General features: G+C 49.7%; 1 protein-coding gene across 3 annotated transcripts in view; it reads right to left on the reverse strand.

The window, feature by feature from the left end:
- NCSTN (nicastrin) overlaps positions 1 to 22,032 on the reverse strand; it is a 1,205,995-nt gene that overhangs the window by 482,377 nt on the left and 701,586 nt on the right. For all 3 annotated transcript variants that reach the window (XM_069635427.1, XM_069635426.1, XM_069635429.1), the window contains one exon: positions 14,698 to 14,867. In XM_069635427.1, coding sequence (XP_069491528.1) covers positions 14,698 to 14,867 — 170 coding nt within the window. The remainder of the gene's footprint in view (positions 1 to 14,697; positions 14,868 to 22,032) is intronic.

Below are 22,032 nucleotides of genomic sequence, written 5' to 3' on the forward strand. Positions count from 1 at the left end.
GAGATTTAGTAAAATTGTCTAACGTGGGTTGCTTTGGCTTGCTTTTCTGCAACTTAGACGCCATAGTTAACCCAGCACCGGTTCTCCTGTCGCCCTTTGGTTCTGCACTTGTCGTTGGCCATTCTACTGATTACTCCCGGTTATTGGATGTAGGCCACTTTGAATGCCCGGTGCCGTAATCTTGTCGTGACTGATGCTACCATATAGGTTGCGAATGAACACAATGCGCACTCTCTCACTCAGTGTCTGGTTTGGTGCTTCGCTTCGGAGAGTTGGGTATTGCCCAGTTGTATGTTACCCTTGGGGTAACGTATGTTGTAATCTGACCCAGGCGGGTAGCTGCTTCCGGCACACACCTATTCACGCTTCCCACTATTGGGGCATATTGTGGTTGTTCTCCCTTCCGCGGGGTTCACAATAGCCTGTTGGTAGCTGGCTGTAGGCCCACAGACCTTTGCTTGTGCTTCAGCTTGATCTTCCCCCACTCAGAGTCTTCCTAGGTCTTGCTGTTGCCGTGTGTATTCAATGACACACCCAGCCTGTGGCTCTTTGCACCCTGTTGGGCCCTCACATCACCCAGCCGGCCAATTTTCTTTGCAGTGCACCACTACTGTTCAGGTGTGTTATCTTGTGTGCCACCCCTCAGTTCCTGGCGCAAATTAGTATACACTTGGTCGTTGTTGGGCTGTGATTTGTAGTCCAGCATGTGCTTCTTCCAGACCCCACTTCTGGGTCTTGCCTGAAGGGATGTGGATTGCCCCAAGGTACAGTGCGCTCTAGCAGCTTGTCCCACAATTGTAACTTGGCTGGTGTACTCTACTGATCGGGGTATTTGTTCTGCCCCTGCCCCTTAATATTCACCAGGTGCAGTCAGCATTTGTCCTTTATATTTGTTCCTGAGGTACGGGGGCTGGCGGCTGGGGGGGGACCACCTCGGGCACCTCTTTCCTTCCGTCTGTGCACCCTAGATCACCCAGAGCGCAAGGTCATCTGTCCCCCCACCTATTGTTCCACGGCCCCTTCCTCACACCATACTTTTCGAATGCGGCTCCGCTGGAGTGGCCCCTGCGGTCATCAACCCGTTGTTCAAACGGCGTCCGTTGCTGCATTTGAAAGTCCCCGTTCCCGGGCCGTGCCTGCCTGGATGTTGAATGCAGCAACGTCCTGCTTGCCTCAACGGGCTAGAATTCCCTTATTGCACAGTAATTACCCCCCGCAGACAGGGACCTGCTACTGTCCATGCGCACCGGTAGGCCCCTTCGTGGTCTGCCTCAGTGCGTTACATAAGTGTGGGTCTGTTGGCGGGGGAGCTGGGAGCCTCTCAACACTGGGCACCCCTGTGCCTTCATGGGTCTCAGGTTTCACCCAGCGTGGAAGTCTATGTGCACGCGTACTGCTGCGCTCCAGGGCGGCTCCTCCCCTGGGTCACGGCCACCCCCTCGCACCTTACTGCTACGTATGTGGCTCTTCCAGTGCACCTCTGCTGATCCTCTATCTACTCGCCAATCTTCCTTCGGTTCGTGCCTTTCTTAGTCCTGCTCGACACAGTGCTCAGTTTATACTGCGTCGACAACGCCTTCCACTCTTCTGCTCAGCCAAGAGAATCCGAGCTTGTATTAGTCCAACGGCAGGGTCCAGCTGGGTTCACAGGGTACTCGCTTGCCGTTCCGACTGTATTCTGTGCTGCTTTGTTCTATGTATACGCTGGCTCCCGCTGCGCCTCCACCATCTTATTTCTGCTGCCGCAGGCTAGGCTACTAGCTTCTTGAGCCCTTGCATGGCACTCCGCCTTATGCCAACTTTCTTTCCGCACCCAGCTGTGCTAGCCCATTTCCTCCGTCGGTAGTTGTGCTAGCTGGAAGCTGCACTAAGTAATGGCAATATTACAGGCCAGGATCGTTCAAGATCTGCATGAGCTGAAGGAAACATGTCCTTACAGCATGGCCCGCAAGAACTCATCCCTCTTTTTTTTGGGCTTTTCATTTTTTTAAATTTTTTATTCATTTTTAACAGCAAAAATACAATATGATAAAACCCCTCTTCAATCTTGTCAACCTTGCCTGCCCCCTGTCCCTCCCTCCCTCCCACCCTCTCCCTGCTCCCGCCCCCATTCTGCAATCAGGTACAGTCATGCAACTTGCTAAACAAACAATCAAACAGCTCAAAAAGTCTAGCAGTTTCAGGTGCTTCGGGCACCATTGGGCTCTAAAGTATTCCTTGAGGAAGACGAGGATTTGGTTCCAGCCTGTAGCGAAGCGCGCTCAGTTATTGTTCATCACGTACGTTGCCCACTCAAGTGCCACAAGCTCCCAGATTTTCCGTAAACAGTCTTTCAGTGTGGTGGTGTATCCCCCCCCTTACAGTGCTGCGCTATAAGGAGCATTGCCGCCAAGGTGAGCACTGTTCGTGCCTTCCTCTGACCCCTGGGTTGTTTCCCCTGCATCCCATCACCCACTCCTAAAATCACTTCCTCAGGGGGCACCCTCGCAGTGGATTCCCTCTTGAGCATCCTGAACTTCCCTCTGAATGAACAAGTTACTTACCAATTGTGACGTTTTTTCGATTGGATGTTCCTCCCACGTATTCCTAATTTTAGATATTCGTATCATCAGCTTTGCTTCTTCGGACAAAGAAAATCCACACCACAGGGCGCTGTGCTCGATGTCGTGGCATCAATGTCCCTCGAGGGCTGCCGTAGAGTGTCGACGTCATCCTCAGGATAAATAGCTCGAGCTGCTTCCGCTGGCTTCAGATCTGTTTTTCGATCTCAACTGATGAGTTGATGAGGCTTACCCTTAGACCGTAAGCTCTCAAGGAACATTGAGTGTAAAATACGTAAACTGTACGGCGGGGTAGGTTGGGAGGGTCGATGATGAATACGTGGGAGGAACGAACATCCAATCGAAAGAACGCTACAGTTGGTAAGTAACTTGTTCTTTGAATGGAATGTGTCCTCCCACGTACTCCTCATCTTAGATAGACTCCCAAAGCAGTGAAAATTTGGAGGAGGCAGTATTAATACATTTTACTCATGGACTGTATGTAGAAAGGCCTTAGCAAAAAGACCCCCTTTGGGAAGACGTGGAATCTAAACAATAGTGTCTCACAAAAGTGTGCACTGACGGCCAGGTGGCCGCTGCACAAATATCTTGCACCAGGAGACCCCTCTGAAATCCGTGGAAGTTGCCATGCCCCTAGTAGAATGAGCCCTTAGCGCATCTGGAGGTTCTTTACCTGGCAGCTTGTAACACTCTCCAATTGCTAAAATGATGCATCTGGATAAGGTCTGTTTTGTTACTACCAGGCCCAATTTGTGGCCAGTGTATCCAATGAAAAGTTGGTCACTTTGCCGAAATGTTGCCAGTCTAGAAATGTAAAAGCCGAGAGCCTTTTTTGGGTCAAGCCTGTGGAATCTTTCCTCCTCCTTACTTGCATGAGGGGGGAGGATAGAAAGATGGCAATGTGATCTTCTGAGACAAGTGAAAATCAGAGACTATTTTTGGTAGAAATGAAGGTTTAACTTTAAGCATAATGGAAGATGGTGTGAGGAGGCTTACAAGAGAGCGCCCGTAACTCACTCACCCTGCGGGCTGATGTAATAGCCACTAGTAGGATTGTCTTCAAAGTGAGAAGCCTTAGGGTACAAGAATGCAAAGGCTCGAAAGGAATGCATGTAAGGAATGTTAACATTAAATTTAGATCCCAAACAATGGAAATAACGGTGGCGGTAAACTCGCCGCCACTGTTTCCATACCGGGTGATCTCGAGTTCTGCAGGCGGGATGTGTCATTCCCGCCAGGTCTGACCTGGCAGGTTTAACACCACCCGCCTGCAGGCAGACATGGAAACATCGGCACGATCACAAGATGGTGCCGGTGTTTCCACTTCCCCATTGAGTCCTACGGGACTCAATGGGAATGAGAATTTACCAAATTCCGCCTCCAGAATTTCCGGGTCACCGGGGTCGTAATACCCCGGTAATTCCGGGAATCACGGAGGTGGAATGGTAATACGAGTCTGGTGGTAACCTGCTGGAATTTCAGGCACGGTTACCGCCAGACTCGTAATGAGGCCCAGGGACTTGAAATGGGACTGGAGGGTACACGTTAGTGAGACCCTTTAAAAATTGTACAATCAATGGAATTTTGAAGTTAGACACCTCTTCCAAGGAGCGCTTAAAAATAGAAAGCACAGCTAGCTATCCTTTTATTGTACCAATCTGGAGCCCCCGATTGGCCAAATGTAATAGGAAAGAAAGTACCATAGGTGTACCACATAGCAATGGATCCACATTCTTATCCTTGCACCAGTTACTGAACTTGTTCCAACGACACTGGTACAAGAATTTTGTTGCTGGCCTTCTGGCCGAAAGCAAAATCTCCATTATGTCATCTGGGAGGTCCCAATCCTTATACCTCAGCCTCTCAGAAACCATGCCTGAAGGCGGAGTGTCTTGACCTCTCGATGGAGAACCCGACTTTCCTCTTGCGAGAGAAGATCCTCTCTTAGTTGAAGACATATTGGAGGGCAGATGGACATGTCCAGAAGGTCTGGGTACCACGTCCAACTGGCCCAATCTGGGGCAATTTGGATCATGGCTTTCCTGAACTTTCTCAACCTCCTGATTACGTGAGGAATCACGGGGACTGGAGGAAATGCGTATAGGAGTGGAAATTCCCAGTCCACTACGAATACGTCCCCTAGATCTCCTCTTGGAGGAAATTCCCTTGAGCAGTACAGTTCACACTTCCTGTTGACACTGGTCGCGAACAGATCCACTTGAGGGGTTCCCCAAAGGGTGAAGATCTCTTGAAGGAGTTCCTGAACTAGTTCCCACTCGTGGGATTCTGTGCTCTGCCTGCTCAGAGTGTCTGCCGCCGTGTTCTGCTCTCCGGCTAGGTGAACTGCCGACAGAGCGATTCCTTCTTGTATTGCCCAGAACCAGAGCTGCATTGCCTCTCTGCACAGTGTTAGTGACCCTACGCCTCCTCTCTTGTTGAGGTAGTACATGGCCACTGTGTTGTCCGTCATTATCAGGACATTCTTTCCCTGTACAAAGGGCAGAACGGCCTTCAGTGCTAGTATGATTGCCCTCAGCTCCAAAAGGTTGATGTGTATTTTGGACTCTGATGGAGACCAACTACCGCGGATTGTCAGATTGTTGGTGTGAGCTCCCCATCCTGTGAGTGAGGCGTCTGTCACTACTGTTATCTCCGGCCATGGTTGCCAAAAAGATTCTCCCATGAGAATATTGTCCTTGCAAGCCCACCATAGAAGAGATTGAGCCACCCTGGCTGGGACTTGCAAAAGATAGGACATATTCCCCGAAAACTGGGACCATTGAGTTCTGAGAGCCCATTGAAGTAATCTTATCCTCAATCTGGCCTCTGGCACCAGAAAAATGTAGGATGCCATGAGGCCGAACAACCTCAGAAAATCGAAGGCCGGCAGATGCTGGGCTTTTTGGAACTTTGTTACCATCTGCAGAATGTGATGAGCTCTCACCTCGGGAGGCGAGGCTTTCCCCGAGAAAGTATCCACTGCTCCAATGAACTGGAGTCTTTGAAATGGTATCATATTTGACTTCTTGTAATTGAGGGAGAAGCCCAGTCTGTGTAGGAAGTAGCAGGTCATGCTCAGATGTTCCTGGGCCTGTTCGCGTTAACGTGCCAAGATTAACCAATGGTCCAGGTAAGGGTAAAAATGAATCCCCCTCTCCTGAGACTTGCTGCCACTACCTTGTTGAAAACCCTCAGGCGGAGGCGAGTTTGAATGGCAGAACTCGAAATTGATAGAGAGAACTACCAACCACGAACCTCAGGTACTTCCTGTGCTTGAGATGGATTGGCACATGAAAGTAAGCACCCTGAAGGTCCAATGCTATCAAACAGTCACGGAGAGCCTGAAGGATCTGAGAAAGGGTTACCATCTTGAACTTTTCCTTCCTTAAGAATTTTTTCATATTTCTTAAGTCCAAGATGGGTCTCAATCCTCCGTCCTGCTTTGGGATGAGAAAGTATGGGGAATATCAACCCTTGTCCTTCTCCGCTACAGGTACATGTACTATTGCACCTTTCTCTGGCAGGGTTAAAATTTCCTGCAACAGGAGCGGATCTGGAATTTTGACAGAGTTGTATCCCGGTGGATGGTCCTGAGGCCTTTCCTGAAAAGAAAGGCAGTAACCTTGAGCCACTGTTTCCAGTGGCCAAGTATCTGAAGTAATGCCCCGCCATTCGTTCAGATGCTGAGAGATCCTGCCTCCCAACGTGGTCTTGTGGGTCAAGGCCTTAGAGTGGTTTAGAGGCAGCTGCAGCAGTGGCTGAGGGGACAGTTGCCGCTGCTGGGGCTGATCTAGCACCCTTTCCTCGGCCACCCCAAGGACATTTTCTTTGTCCTCTTTGACTAGCCTGTCCTCTTCCTCTTCCAAATGAGGAATAAAAACGAAAAGGACGACCCCTCCAGGAAGATGAGCCCGAGTAGGAGTGTTGCTGAGTTTGACGTATGGAGGCGCTAAGTGACTTAGCCGCAGCCTTAGAGGTCTGCAGCTTCTCCAAACTTTCATCCGCCTTGCTGCTGAATAACCTCAAGCAGTCAAATGGCATATTGAGAAGTCTGGCCTGAACATCCAGTGCAAAGTCTGACTTTCTCAGCCACACAAACCTGCATAGCACTGTGCTAGACGCCATGGACCTGCTGATGCTGTCATCAGTGTCCAGTCCTGATTGGAGGCATTTCTCCATAGCCTCCTTTCCATCTTTTACAATAGCAAGGAAGCTTGTTCCTCGCCTTCAGGAATGTGTTCAGCCGCCGCACTTATACAATCCCACAGGGTGTATGTGAATCTTGCAAGGGTGCAAGTCACATTTGTTGACTTTAAAGCCATTCTGCTCGAAGAAATAATCCAGTGAGACCAGGCATCAATTCTCTTATCGTCCCTATCTGGAGGAATAGAAGGATATGCAGATTGTCTAGTGGACGTAGCTGCCTGGACTACTAAGCTTTCAGGTGTAGTATGCTTAGTTAAATAGTCAGGGTCAGAGGATGAAGGTCCATATTTACTAGCAAAGTTTTTGTTTACCGCTGGTCTAGATTCTGGGGTTTCCCATGCGGCCATAACCTTCCTCTGAAGTGCTGTGTGAAAAGGAAGAACAGGATCCTTTTGATGACCTTGACTGAGAATGTCCGTCATGTCATCTTGTTCGTAGGTGGGTGAATTTCTGGTCCACCCCATGAACTCCACCACCCTATTCATAATATTTCTATATGCTGAGTCTGCATGGTCAGCTGGGTCAGGTTTGTTGAATTTCAATTCAGGTGATGTGTCTATACCACAGGCTGTTTGGAGACAGTCAGAGGTCAGACATCTTGGACTGAAGGTCAATTAGTTCTTCAGGAACATCCCTTGTACCATATATTACCCCAAAAGGGGAAATCTCCTCTTCCGAGAATTGTTCCTCCTCATAAATAGAGGCCACAGACTTGAAAAAGTATTTTCTTGACACAGGGTGAAACATTTTGCCTGTGGTTTGTGAGGGCATTAACCTTGGTTTTGTCAAAGGAGACGATACTGGTGCCGGAATCAATGTTGCCCTCGACAAAGGCATTGATGGTGTCGATATGGTCGACGCTGGCTTCGATAAGATTGAAGCAGCTTTAGATATAAGTGTCGTCGAGGAAGGTGTCGACGCCACCTTCGACACTGGTGTCGAGTAAGTCTTCAACAGAGGCGTTGAGGAAACCTTCGACACAGGTTTCGATGACGGTTTGGCACCTGATGCCATTTTGTCTGGTGTCGCCTTCGGTTTATGCACAGATAGGCCTGTCTTGCTCTTTTTATGAGGTATCGGAGAGGTTTCTCTCAACGAAACTCTCGAGGATTTTTTGATGGATTTAGAGCATCTAGTCTCGGACCTTCCTCTGTCATCCTCATCAATGAGGCTCTACAAGCCTCCCACTTTCTAGGGGAATCATGCTTTGATGGCCAAGTGAAAACTCCTGTATCAGAAGACGACGAAGAAGAGAGAGGAGGGAGATCGGTGACGCCTCTTCTTCACCTTCTTCGAAGACGACGAAGATTTTCTTGACCGACTCCTCGACCTAGATTTCTTCAACTTACGTCGGGACTTTTCCCTAGACTCCGCTATTTTTCTTCGAAGAGGCCTTCGAAGATTCCTCCCCCACCGCCAATTTTGCTTGTTGTTCCTTGAGAGATTTATTTGTCATAGCTGGACAGGAACCGCATTCGTCAATCCGATGCTCCAGACACAGGCATCAGAGGCAAACTCGATGGTGGTGAGTTATAGACATTTTCTTCCCACAATTCTGCCACTTTTTAAAGCAAGTTTTAGGATTAGAAGGATTAGATGAGGAAGACATCTCGAAAGACTGAAGCGCCGTTTTCATACACACGAAGTGAAAGCTTTCGGAAAAACAGAATTGAAGCCAATGGGCATGGCTCGAGCTATTTATACTGCGGATGACGTGGACACTCTACGGCAGCCCTCGAGGGACATCAATGCCACAACATCGAGGACAGCGCCCTCTGCTGTGGAAGTTTTTTTTTCCAAAGCAGCAAAGCGGATGATATGAATATTTAAGATGAGGAATACGTGGGAGGACACAATCCATTCGAAAGTTACATTTTAGGGCATCTCCACCACATGTGGGACCAGGAGACAGCCCCCCCCACCGCATTCCCTCCAACACGCCTTCGACAACTCCGGGTATATGCTGTGGAGGCGGACCGGTGTGTAGTGCAGCCTTAACCATGTTAGGCACCAGTGACCACAGCCTTTCCCAATCACTCCTATCCTGCTCCCTTCCGATCGTCCTTTCCCATTGCCCCATATATGGCCACGTTGCTACCGATACTATCCAAAGGCATGAGATAAGGCCCCATTCTCTGTTGTATGTCGTAAGGTATTTTTCAAATTGAGTAAGTGGACGCATTGCTGCCCTCTTGATATCTGAGTCTAACAACCAATGTCTCATTTGGAAATAACGCAGCCTTTCATTCTCCCCCACTCCAAAACACTGTTTACACTCTTGGAAGGGTCGTATTGTAAGGCCTTCAAACATATTCCGGATTACATGGCACCTCCCTTTTTGCCATTGTGCGAAGGTACACGGTTCCATTCCCGGTGAGAAGTCTGGATTATTGTACAGCGGAGTAAATGGGGAAGGATACGTGATCCCATACTTCTTAGCTAAGCTGTTCCATGTGTCGGCCACAAGCTTTGTTATGGCGCTTAGGTATGGGTGCCGAGGTCTATGTGGGCGCGGGAGCCGCAGGACTTCTCACAGGTCCCTTCTCAACATCTCTACCCATAGCTTCCCCCCGCTTCTTGAGAGCCATTCCCTTATGACGTAGATCTGGGACACCTCATAGTATTGTTGGAAATTAAGGAGTGCCACTCCTCCCTCCTGTCTAGGGGACATCAGAAGGCCCTGGTTAAGCCGTGGTCGTTTGCCGTCCCAGATTAACCGATTCTCCCCAGGCCCCGAAAAAAGTTGTTGGGTACTGCCAAAGGCAGACAATGGAACAGATAAAGCACTCGGGTAAGCGTGACCATCTTGACAGCTGCAATTCTGCCTAACCAAGAAGGTTTTTCCATTTACTAAGATCCGCTTTTATGGAGGCCAGTGTGGGCGGATAGTTGGCCAGGTACCACCACGGGAGCAGAGGTGCTATGTTAATTCCCATATAACAGATCCCTGCTGGGCTTCCAATGAATGGTGAGGCAGCCTTCAATTCCTCCACCACTGTTCCCTTCACTGTGAGATTGATCAATTCTGACTTGTATATGTTGATCCTCAGGCCTGAGACCACCTCGAACTCCATTAACGCTCTCCTATAGGCCCCCACCGACTCCCCATGCTTCGTGAGCATAAGTAACATGTTGTTGGCAAAGGCTACGGCTTTAAGGCAGACTCCACCTAAAGGTATCCTCTGTACCGCGTTAGATTCCCATAGAAACTGTAGGAAAGGCTCCAGGTATATAGCATAGAGCAGGGGCATAGGGGACTTCGATTGAAGGACCGGGATAAGGATCCATTTATAGAAAGGCGTTCTGATGGGGGGTTATAATTTGCCTGAACCATACGGATGAAATCCCTACCCATACCCATCCTCTCCATCACTTTAAACATGAATGACCATTCCACGCGGTCAAAGGCCTTCTCAGCGTTGAGGGCAAGGAGGACCGCTGGAAGCACTGTGTTATGGGCTTCTTCCACCAGGTGCGCTATGCCCCTGCTATTATCGAATGTTTGATGACCATTCAAGAACCCTGACTGATCCGAGTAAATCAAGAGTCGGAGGTACTCCTTCAATCTGTTGGCTAGAATTTTGGCATAGATTTTGGCATCGATATCAATGAATGCTATCAGCCTACATTAAATGCATCTGGTGGGGTCCTTGTTTGGTTTAGGGATAGGGATAATTTTATCCTCCTCCATCGACATTTGAGGTACGGCCTGATAACCTAAAGTGGTTATATAGTCTTGTTAAGTGGGGGAGAAGGATTTGCCAAAGGTTATGTAGAAAGCTGCGGTATACCCATCTGGCCCAGGCGACTTATTGGGGTGGGGGGAGTGCCGAGATAACCTTACCTCCTCCTCTGTTATTTCCCGTCACAAGACTTCCCTATGCTTGGCTCCCAATTTAGGTAGTTGGACCCAGTTTACGTAGTTCTTCTGCAACGGCCCTTGCGGGCTCCGAGAATTATATAGGTCCCCATAGTATTGGGCAAAAGCTTCCTGAATCTCCTCTGTGAGGGAGTGACGAAGCTCTTGATCATCTATTATTGCCGTTATAGTATTGTTGGCCGACCGCTCCTTCGACAACCGCGCTAGTAACCTATCTGCCTTATTGGCTTTGGCATAAAATTGCTTGCGGACAAATAATTGGGATCTCTCTGCCTTCTTAGTTCTAAGAACATTGAGCTGGTCCACTGCCTGTCGATATTCCCTCATGGCACATCTAATTGGCCCTCCTGTCATTTGCTTCTTCCTTGCGTGTACCTCAGCCTCCAGTTGTACCTATATCGCCCTCAAGTGCTTGTCCCTTGCCGCCTTTAGCTCTGCCCTGAGCGTAGCTTTAAACGCATCCCATTGGATGCTAGCCCCTGTGTCTGCAGCAGCGTTAAAGTTAAAAAAAATTCCTGATCTTATTCTCTAGGTTTTCCCTTATAATGAGATCCCTTAGCAGTTCCCCTGGTACCGCCCATCTCCACAGTGCCGCCTTGCGCCCGGTGAGGGTGAGAGCCATTGAGACCACTGCATGGTCCACTATGTCTAGAGGACCCACCTCCACATTTGTCACCAGTACCAATAGGGGAGCTAAAACGCAAATATAATCAATTTGAGATTGTGAGCCATGTACCGTGGATAAAAAGGCAATGCCCTCCCCGTCTCCATGCAGCCCACGTCGAACATCCCCAAGTCCCAGGGCGTCAAACCTGTCCCTCGGCGTCCTGGATGCCACCCCTCCCTTGTGGTACAATCCCTTTGTGCCTCTATCTCTGTCCTGGGACCAGGCTATGTTGAAGATGCCCATCAGTTTCATGTTTTTGATCGCAAACTATTTAAGTTTGTCCAGGTGTTCCCCGGAAACCCTTCCTGCCCTGTGTTAGGGGCATATATTGATGCTACTGTGTATGGGACACCCTCGTACAAACCTGCCCCCCTTTGTCGACCTTTGTAGCTCTTATCTTAAAGTCCACCGCAGCCTAAATAGCTAGAGCCACTTTACATGTCTTGTTTAAGCATGAGGCATGGATAATCTGTGAGAAAACCCATAATCTCAATCTCACCTGATCAGACTTTAGGAGAAGAGTCTCCTGAAGCACCAGAATATCAGGATGTGATTTCCTCGAAAACAGCTATCATTTCTTTCTTTTGAGGGGTGAATTGATACCACTCACATTATGTGTCACCCACTTGAATGTTCATGCTACCATAGAACCCACACGATCTGCCCTACCTCGGCCCGCCCCATACCTCTGCCTCCCCTGTTCTGTTGATCCATTACCCTGCTCTCCTCCCTCATATTAAATACCTTGCCCTTGTTCCTACCCCTACTGACCCTCCTAACTCCCTTTCCCGATAACAGTCCCCAACTTCCGGTACCTTCCCTCCCCATCTTGACCCCAAACCCCCAAACTCTGGGATGTCCCATCTCCCAACTCACCTGCCCCCGTAACAACACTCCACCCCAACAAACCTCACACTGGGTGCTTCTGCCCTCAAAGCATTCAACATGGAACATTCTCCTGCGCTCCCACCGCCCTACTGCATCCCGTTGACTCCCACCGCCCCTTCAGTTACCAGGATTTACCCCTTGCTAGTTTCCGTTTTTTCCCCCTTGGCCTCAAAACCCTCTGACGCCCCCCAAACCCGCACCACCGGGCCCAGCCACAGGCCCCGCAGCTGGGCTCTCAGTTTGCACCGTTCACCTGCCGCCGACCAAACCCATGGTTGTGCCCTCACTCGGCTATCAGATTGCGAGGGGCGGTCCTCCCGAGGGTCAACTCCTAGGTCCAGCTGTAGCAGGTCGGCCTCTTCCTGGATTTGAAGTAATGTGCTTCTGGACACCTTCCCATTAAAAAACCAGCCTAAATGAGAAAATCCATCTGTATTGTATTCCTCTTCTGGCCAGCTCTTTGACAATTGGACCCATCTGCCTCCTTTTCAGCAAAGTACTGCCAGCCAGATCCTGGACTACAACTGGGTACCCGCGATACATCAATGGTTCTTTTGCTCTTGCTGCTCTTAAAACCGCCTACTTATGCATTTAGAGTGTGAAAGCCGCCAGGACGTCTTGTGGTGTCAAGTTGGGTCCCCCCCGATAGCCTCCCTGTCCTGTGGATGCAATATAGACCAATTTCATCTGGGGCTGCATTTTCCAAGAGTCCAGCAAATATCTGCTGGAATTGAGCCTTTAAGTCCCTATCGGCCACCGATTCTGGCAGGTTTTTAACCCTTATGCATATCCTCCTTGAGTGATTTTCCATATCCTCCATCTGTACCTCCAGGTTTTGGGTGGCCAGGTTCAACTGTTCTATTGCCTCCCTATGCTCTGTCGTGTCTTTCGAGGCCTCGCTCCAGGAGTTCCGTCCTTTCTCCAAGCTGGACCACTTCCTGATGTATTTCTGCTAGCCCTGAATCGAGGTCCGCTCTCATTAATTGAAATTGCTTGTGTAAAGTTTTGGTTTTTGTTGACTGGAGGCTCGACATTTCACTATGCAGGTCTTCCTGGGATAGGGGGCCCAATCGTCCCCCCAACGACTGCTCCCCGTGGTCCGTAATGTTGGGAACTGCCTTCTTCAGCCCTCTTCCTTCACTAGGGCCCATATTATGGGGAGGGTGCCCACCAGTTCTCCGGCCCCCGCTGCCTGCCTCTGGGCCTTCGCCTTAGCCTTAGCCTTTGACATGTGTCCTGCCTCTCTGGGCTCCAGGTCTCCCAGTGTCTGTGGTTCCAGAGCCTGAGCCCCCACCAGCTAATGCCCAAACCCTCTAGCACAGCTGTTGACTCCTTGCCTCCTGTTTTTCAGGTTCAGGTGGGCTTTTGGGGGAAGGGACCAGAGCCCACGACCCGCTCTAATGGAAGCTCCACTCCACCATTGTCTCTAGTTGGTGCGCTCGCCTGTGATCAAGGTTTTTAAAGAGTGACAGGATGTAACAGCACTCCCTGACAGTTCCTCCTTATCTTGCAGTTGGATGAATCTGAATGTTTTACTGAGGTCTCACATTATCTCATAGCAGAATTTCCCTCCATTTAGTACAAAGTTCTGGCCTAGATGCGAGCTGGAGGGGGCCCCCTAAGCCCTTTTATTCCTGTATTACCAGCCTCTCTGTGGGCCTTGCGCCATCTCACAGACCTCCCTTGGCTGCATCGAATACCTGCCCCTTCTCTGGACGTGCAGCATGCCTCACAACACTGCTAGTGCATGAATCTTGCTCCCCAGCCCGATCTGGAGCTCCGGGAGCTGTTTCTGCCTTTACTTCTCCTCGAGCGGCACACCGCTCGTCGCTCATGCCGGCCGAGAAGGGGAAGGTGGGCGGGAGAAAAGACACCCAGCTCATGCGCTCTCTCGCACTCCCCCAGTCTCCACCGATGGAGCACTGCGACTCGGTGCACTCTCGCCCCACTGGCCCCCTCTAAGTTGGTGAGGCGTGCTCCACGAGTTTCACCGCTGCTCTGCCCCCCCCCTCGCCTCAGGTCACCAGCTGCGGTCAGCGAAGTCCGCCTCGCCGCACAAGGCTCTGTGCCAGTGGGTTGCCGCAACTCCTCCTCGCAGACCGCACAAGATCAGGATAAATAAACAGCATGGTCGGAGCTCCTCTCTTGCACTTTCCTTATCAGCCGTGTTCACCGTGCCCCCGCTGCTCCGGGGGTCCACAAAACCCTATGTAGACCTTTGGGTGACCGGAGCCGCTGCCGGCGGCCATCTTCGACTGTTTTTGGCTTTTCTTAGATTTCTAAAAGAAACTTTCAAAATGTTAGGGCATTTTGACAAATCGTCTTGTTTTACGAATAATGTTTAGTTATCCAAAAAGGGTTTCTTTTTAAGAACTGTCAACTTTTTTTCAATTTGTAAGAATGAATAGCATGTACATGAAGTGTTTAACGTCTTTGTGGAATGTTTATGTTAACCAGAAAACAATAAAAAAAATATTATTAAACCAAGACTATACCTGTTCTGAAATGCACCTTGGTGATCCGTAAGCACTACTCCAGGGATGTTTTGAGCTTTGAGGAAACGTTGAAATGAGGATGGTGGGATTGGCTTAGATTGGTCAACTTCCTGAAGTGTCACATTTGTATTCTCACTGGCTTTTAACAGGATACCCACCAGTGCCTTCACCTAAAATTGCGAAAACAGAATAAAATGTACTTTTAAAGACACCACATTATCAATTTAGCTCAGTTTTCACAGAAACATGACAAACATTTTTTCAGAAAGCTTAAAGAAAACAGAATAGTGCAAATGCAGTGGAGGGGGCAACAGCAGGCAAAGAGATGGAAGAGGGTAGAACAAATAAGTCAATGTGGCAGGCCCAAACTTTATATAATAAAGCAAATAAAACAAGCAATGCCCTTTTTAAACATTGATGCATACTCAACATGCATAAAATTAAACAATACATATTATATAGAGGATATGGTCTTTAGTCTATACATTTTCGCAACATACGCAACATATTGCCATCATATGGCAAAGCATCCCTACTATGTGTCAAATATTGTCCTAATATTCTGTATTAAAGGGATAGTCCAGTAAAAAAAATTATTTTAAAAATAGATAGGCAACATTAAAAAAATACTAGCACTTTTTTTAAAAAAACTTCCTATGTAAAATTTTGAGCTATTCAAGCTCAAAATTTGCAAAAGCAAACACATGGGCGCATCCATTTTGTGAAATGGATGCCCGCCTGTGCTGGCTTTTGCTTTTGCGGCCCTAATGAAGGAAAAGCCAGCCAGCTGTAGTAAACAAAAGCTACCGCTGGGTGGCTTTTCCTTCATTGGTGCTGTACGCGGAGGACAGGGTCAACTTACAAACGATGGTCAAGGTTGTCGGGTTCTCACGCTGCCAAGAGGGCTTCCTGCCTCTAAAGTCTTTCTTGGCTACCCAAAAGTGAAGGGGTAGGTTTCCCCTCCCTTGTTTCTTTCCATCTCTCCCCAGTCAACTTGGCATCCTCTTCTTCCAGGTATGATTACTAGTAAATTTATTTTCAGCACTATTCAAGGGTACTGGATTTTCTTCCCCTTTCTTGCTTCTTATTCTCACACCCAATCTGGAGCACTATCCTGCAAGATTCTGTGATTGTGCAGATGAATTTTGTTTCTAATCTTCATGTGCGTACAAGTACTCTACTCACCGTTTTCAGGATGCTTCACTTGTGGGTTTTGTTTTCTGTAGAATTTCCTAGGTTACAGCCAACCTGGCACACGAAGAGTGGTCCTTCCACTTGGGCTAAACTCTTCTCCGTCTCGCTTCCTTCTAAGCATGCCGGTCATCCTGGTTCCGAACTTCATGACACGCCACTTGCGATGGCAGTTCCTCTAGGGAGGACTTGACTGTGTAAAGTCCTACATCTGTTTTTATACGAAGTGGTATTCTCAATGGTCCATAACGACTAGACCGTGCTGTTGGAACTTGTGCAGTGCTCAGTATTGCTCTGCGCTTCTTCATCACAATTGTTCTAATTTGATCCTCACATGTGTAGACGCTAGCCTTCTTCATCTCAGTAGAGTTGTCGTGGGAGTCAAATAGATAGTCCTACTCTTCCTCATCCTAGTACTAGGCAAAGCGGTGGAAGGGTCCACTTTACACAAGTACATGGATTTGTATGGAACTACAGGACAATGGGGAGGGTAGGAGGTTGATGAAGGTGGGATAGGGTTATGACTATACCATCTTTCTCCTGGGCTGTCGTCCCTCATCCCACAGGGGTTATCCCTCCCCATGTGATCCTCCCCCAATGCACTATCGCCAGGTGGATTATGGGACTATGGCCGCACCCCCCTGGCCAGACGAGAAGGGATTTCCACCTTGGGAGAAGGGACGAGAACCTCAAATTCATCACAGTATGCCTATGTGTGGGGGCTACCCAGGAACATCTGCAGCTTCACCCCATCTGCATGGAAATAGGGCAGGTCATGCAGTACTCTGTTCCTTTGAGGCAGGCTGGAGTCTGAAGGATTTTCTCTTTCAAAAATTATATTTTTATATTTGCACATTGCAGCTCTTGCCCAGGGAGCACAAGCCCAGCCAGCCTGGCAGGGTGGTGGTAATTTGACCCCTTGCCCCACCTTTCCAGTCTGTCCTGCCTAACTGTAACTCCCTACTGCTTGACTACGGATGGCTCCATAAACTCCCTCTGGCACTTCCTAGTTGTCCCCATTCTATCTAGATTTTAGTGGGTTTCACTGAATTGGGAGGTGACTTGCAGACACTGTACGATTGCTTGTTTTCTCCCCCTCTCTTCCTTTCCAAGTTCCCCTGCCCCTTTCCTTCCCTCTCCCTCCTCCCTCTCCTCCTGCCTATCCCCTCCTTCTCGTCTCTATCCCAGCTGCAATGAGGCGCACTGTGGTGGTCTTGGCTGTGTGAAGAGCCAGGAATACTGGTAATGTTTACCTGCAAGGACCCGTGCTGTTTATTATTAAAGCGACTGAAAGCAACTGAAAGCCGAATGAAAACAGAAGCTGTCCCTTTAAGGACTTCTATAACTGCACAGAACAGGGACGGAGTGCCTGCGTGGAGTCCTGCGTCGAGTCCAGTCACTTGCCAGTCAAACGACTGTCTCGAGTGGCTGGGCCATCTGCAGGACCCATCATGTCCAAGAAACCAGGAAAAAATTAATTGGCGGAAAGCCGTATACTGATGGACCGTGCCGCAAGTTTGAGAAGCATTCGGAACAGTTCTGCTGGAAGTTGGCACTTCAAAACCCGGGACAACGGCCCGCAGTATTCTACCAGCAGATCGCTGCATGAGAGGGCAGGTAAGGCAGCAGAAATGCCAATCCTCATACCCTCAACTCCTTAATGAACCAGAACTGCAGCCTGACCTTTTGCCCCCTATCGGCGCCACTATAATTGAAGTCTCTGATGTCGATATCGCTCACCCAAGGAACCTTTCTGTTTCTCCTCCTCCCACTTCCCCTTTGGGTCAGGGTCTGTTTACCATTTCTTTTGTGGCGAAAAAGATCTGCCACTGACCCAAATGGAGTGCTACGAGGCCGGTAATCCTATAGATCTCGACCTGCCTCCCACCAATACCTCTGCAGAGCTGGGGAGAGAAGCGGAAACTGTTTGGGAACCATCAGCTAATTCCACTACTCAGCTGGTGTATCCGCCCCTCGCCCCATTCATGAATGACAACTGGGGAAATACAAAGAGCACCCATTGTAAAAGACAGCGTCAATGACATTAAAGTCACATGAGGCTTAGAAACGGAAGCTTTAACGGGAGCCGCAACTCTCCCGAATGCACATAAGCTGTTTGGGGATGATACGAGTCATTCCATGAGCGTTGCATTCGCCTATGAGGAGGTGCAAAGTGGCGCAATTCAGGACAATGAAGGCTAAACAATTTGTCGACCAATGGAAGTGGCTTCCATGGCTTAGACACAAAAACACGCCCATCAAGCTCTGCCGACTCCATATTGGCTAACCCCACCACTTATAAGAAGACGTTGCCACTCCCCAAATAGAAATGGTGTGGCCCTGAAACTTCAAAGTTGAAGCCTAATAGCCCACAAGGGGTAAATTGAGTCCAACAAAATCCAAGACTCCAACAAAATGAGCCTACGTCCTTTCCAAATATCTTGGCCTGGACATCCACTACGGATGGAATCCCATCTGTGGACATTCTAAGAGCAGATCCCACGGAAGTGAATTGTTAGAAGGGTCAACAGAACAATTGGTCCAACTGGGAGACACTACCCTATCCATGTGCAGTAGTCCTACAAAACGGCTGGCCAATGAGGGAATGGCTGAAAAACCTAGACCAGCCTACAAACCTCCTAGATTATTTTCTAATACCTCAATAGAGCAAGACAGCAGGGAATACTCCACAGCCCCAAAGACAGAGACCCCGGCTCACGCTGCTAATATCACAAATGGTACATCCTTTGAACAACAGCGAGTTGAACCGACCATCAATTCATTATCTGATATCCAGCGGGACACTGAGGTCTTGAGAGCAGCCATTAAAACCCTGGACAATAAACACAGCGAAATGCCAAAAGGCAATGAGGATGTTGTTTGGAGAAATTCTAACCCTACACATAGGACTGCATTCACCCCCCTTTCCCCCTATCGACAATGATCCTCCTGGGCTAAACAGAGGAAGTAAATAAAATTACAAGGGAAGAGAATGGATTACCATCCCGTCGCCTCTCGTCCCCACCCTTCAACTGTAACATGTCGAATCACAATTTCTCAAGCCTAGAAGAGAAGGACAAAAACAAGGACAAGCGACCACCAAAAGCAGCCCCACAGAACTTAAACATCCGAGGTCTGCTAAACAAGACCCTTTAACCCAAATGTTAATAATCACCATTGTGATGGCTCCTTTCATGAAGCTCTATGAAGCTATACATGAAACGTTAACGAATCACACAACCTTACTTGCAATGATGCACTCAAAACTGATCTTCGTGGACGGCTACATTACTGCGAAGTCTCTAACGGAGCATGTAGCATCATCAAACCGCTTGGCTACTCTGAGGTCAACCAAAGAGGCCCATCACCTAGAAGACCAGTTAAGTGCAAGATCTACCAGGCATATATTACAGGAAATTCCCAAAGTACCTCATGCCACGTCAGTTGAAGGTGATGCCCCCCTAAGGGGAAAACCCGGCTGAGAGTTTTAACCATGGAGAAGGATGTCCTATGACTGACTGTCCAAGCAATACATTATATTGTAGCCCCCGTCTCTAAATTACCGATGGTGGATTTGACAAGCCTACCTTCCAACATTGAGTTGAAAAACTATCCCCTATTCCGAAGAAAACTGAAGAATCAAGTGCCACCCTCTCTAAGAACTCTCTCTCACACTCAAGGAAATTAATCAAGCAACTTCTTTAACAAAACTCACTTTAACAACTAAAGAGGCGAAGCGTCAGGGTAATGGCAAGACTTTAAGAGTAAAGAAATCTTGTCTTAAATGAAAGACCCCACCGAAGACTTGGACCTGTCACTGCAGGGAGGGACTAACCCTCTCCTTGAATTATTGGTCTATTCCTTCAAAGAGAATGAATCAGACATTCCTTCTACAGTAACATCCACTACTCTAGGTGAAGTAAACACAACAGTGCTTGTAGAGAAATCAGCCCCAAGTTTGGTGAAACACTAGTAGAAATCCGATGACGATCTCCCCTTTCCTAACTGAACTGAACTGAAGGGAAACCGCCTAAGAAGACAAGCGGAGAGGGCGCTAGAGGGCCAACCAAGATGGCCGCTTTGGCTTGAGCTCCCGTTGTGCCCCGCATCAATCCTGCATAATCCTGCCACCCCCTGTACGGAAAAGCCCCAATTCCACGACTCCTGGTCACCCGACCTGCCCAGCTGCCTGCCAGTGAATTTCTGGTGAAAATCGGCCATTCCCTGCCTGTACGAGACCCAGCGTGGCCTGGACCCCGGGATCTGCGCGACCGGCCCGCCGTGGCATCTGGCGCTACGCTGAAGACCCCGTCCGGCTCGAAGACCGCGTACCAGACCCCCGAGGAAGCACCGGTGGCGGACACACGGCGTGGTGTGCGGTGGAAGATCTGCAAGGGTCTGCCTGCGGTGCGCCTGTGAGGGGCCGCTCCCGCGCCTTCCCGAGCCTTGCCTGGTGGAGTGGCTGGATCCGGGGAGTCGCTCGTCGGCGCTGTGTTGAGCCGCAGGGGCTCGGGGGAGGTGGGGGCTCAGCATCCGCCCTCCCGGCGCGCTGTTCTCGCCGGAGCCCGCTCCCCGCCCTGCGAGGCACCCCATCGCCCGGAGCGGCTGTGCCCGCGGAGAAACTCCCCTGCAGCAGGGCTCCTCGGCGACCAACGGCGTGAGGCGGAGGGAGCAGTCGAGAGTCGAGACTTCAGGTACGGAGGGGGAGGGAGGTCGTGCTCCGTGATAGAGCCTTCCCGGGCCGGCCCGCCCCAACACCCCCCCCCACCCGCCGGGCCAACTTCAGGTCCTTTCCGCGGCTCCGGTGTCGCGGCACGGAGCCGGTCCCGTTCGGCTCACGGAGAGCTCGGTGGGCGCGTCGGGAGCAGCACACTGAGGGCCCGGCGAGGGGCTTTGGAAAGAACAAATCCAGCATTTCTTTGCTTGAGGAGCGCACTCCCCCCCAGCACTGTGGCATTATTTCAGGAGTTACACCCAACTCGCCTGTGGAGTGTTCCACTGCCCCCCTCAGGCCTCTCTGCACACACCCTGCTGCCAGGCAAGAGTAGCTCCAACACAACGGCGCTTCCCATCCAGTCGCTGTGTCTTCAGCAAAGCGCATCATAAAAAAGAAGACTCACTGTGCAATACATCCCCCCCCCCCCGTGTCAACACCTCCCCTGGGGGAGTCTGTTTGCAGAAGCTTGAGCCATCACGGAAGAGCGCTAACCTCCCCCTCAGGTCAGCCAAAGACAGTCCCCACTGAGCGACCCGCAGAGCGTACGAAACAAAACACAGGAGAAGGGAACCAACTCGCCACACAACTAAAAGCCCTCCAAATTGGACCAGCCGGATAAATCCTATCACCACTGGGTGGGTTCAAGGAACACCCCTAGCACAGTAAAGTACAGCTGGACTCACACAAAGTTCTCCAGATCCACATTTGAAATGGGGAAAAACGACAAATCCCAGAGGAAGTTGACTTTCAAGGGAGGTGCGACACCTAAAGCTCCCGCTCAGCGTGAGGACCAGACCCTCGCCCTCTGCAATTCACCCCAGATGGATTCAGAGGGTAACCCATCTGAAATCAAAGAACTCCTATTGGAATTGAAAGCTGGCATTGGAAACCTAAACAACAAAATGGTCGGCCTCGCCTCCAAAGTTGACCTCCTTCAACACCGCATGGACACACACTCAGAACGTTTAAATGAGGTAGAGCAAAGAGTGTCAAATCTAGATGACGGCGCATCGGCCCTCTCAACCAAAGTCTCGCAGCTCGAAGCTCAAATGAAAACGACAATGGCCAAATGCGAAGACTTAGAAGGCCGATCAAGGAGGAATAACATAAGAATCATCGGGGTGAGGGAACAGCAGCCGCAAGGTAGAATGGAGGCGTTCGTGGAGTCACTCTGCACATCACTCTTCAGTAGAGAATCACTGTCTCAAGTTTTCATAGTAGAGAGAGCACACAGGATTTCATCTGCCCGGCCTGCCCCCGGCGCTCCGCCTAGGCCAATCATAGCAAGGCTGCTCAACTACAAGGACCGAGACACCATCCTCCGTCTAGCTAGAGAGAAAGGAGACCTGCTCCATGATGGTGACAAAATCCATATTTATCCGGACTTCTCTCCCACAGTACAAACCCAGAGGAAATCCTTTACCGCC

This window comes from Ambystoma mexicanum, chromosome 1q, assembly GCF_040938575.1.
Source record: "Ambystoma mexicanum isolate Mex_15411 chromosome 1q, UKY_AmexF1_1, whole genome shotgun sequence".
NCBI classification, from domain to species: domain Eukaryota; kingdom Metazoa; phylum Chordata; class Amphibia; order Caudata; family Ambystomatidae; genus Ambystoma; species Ambystoma mexicanum.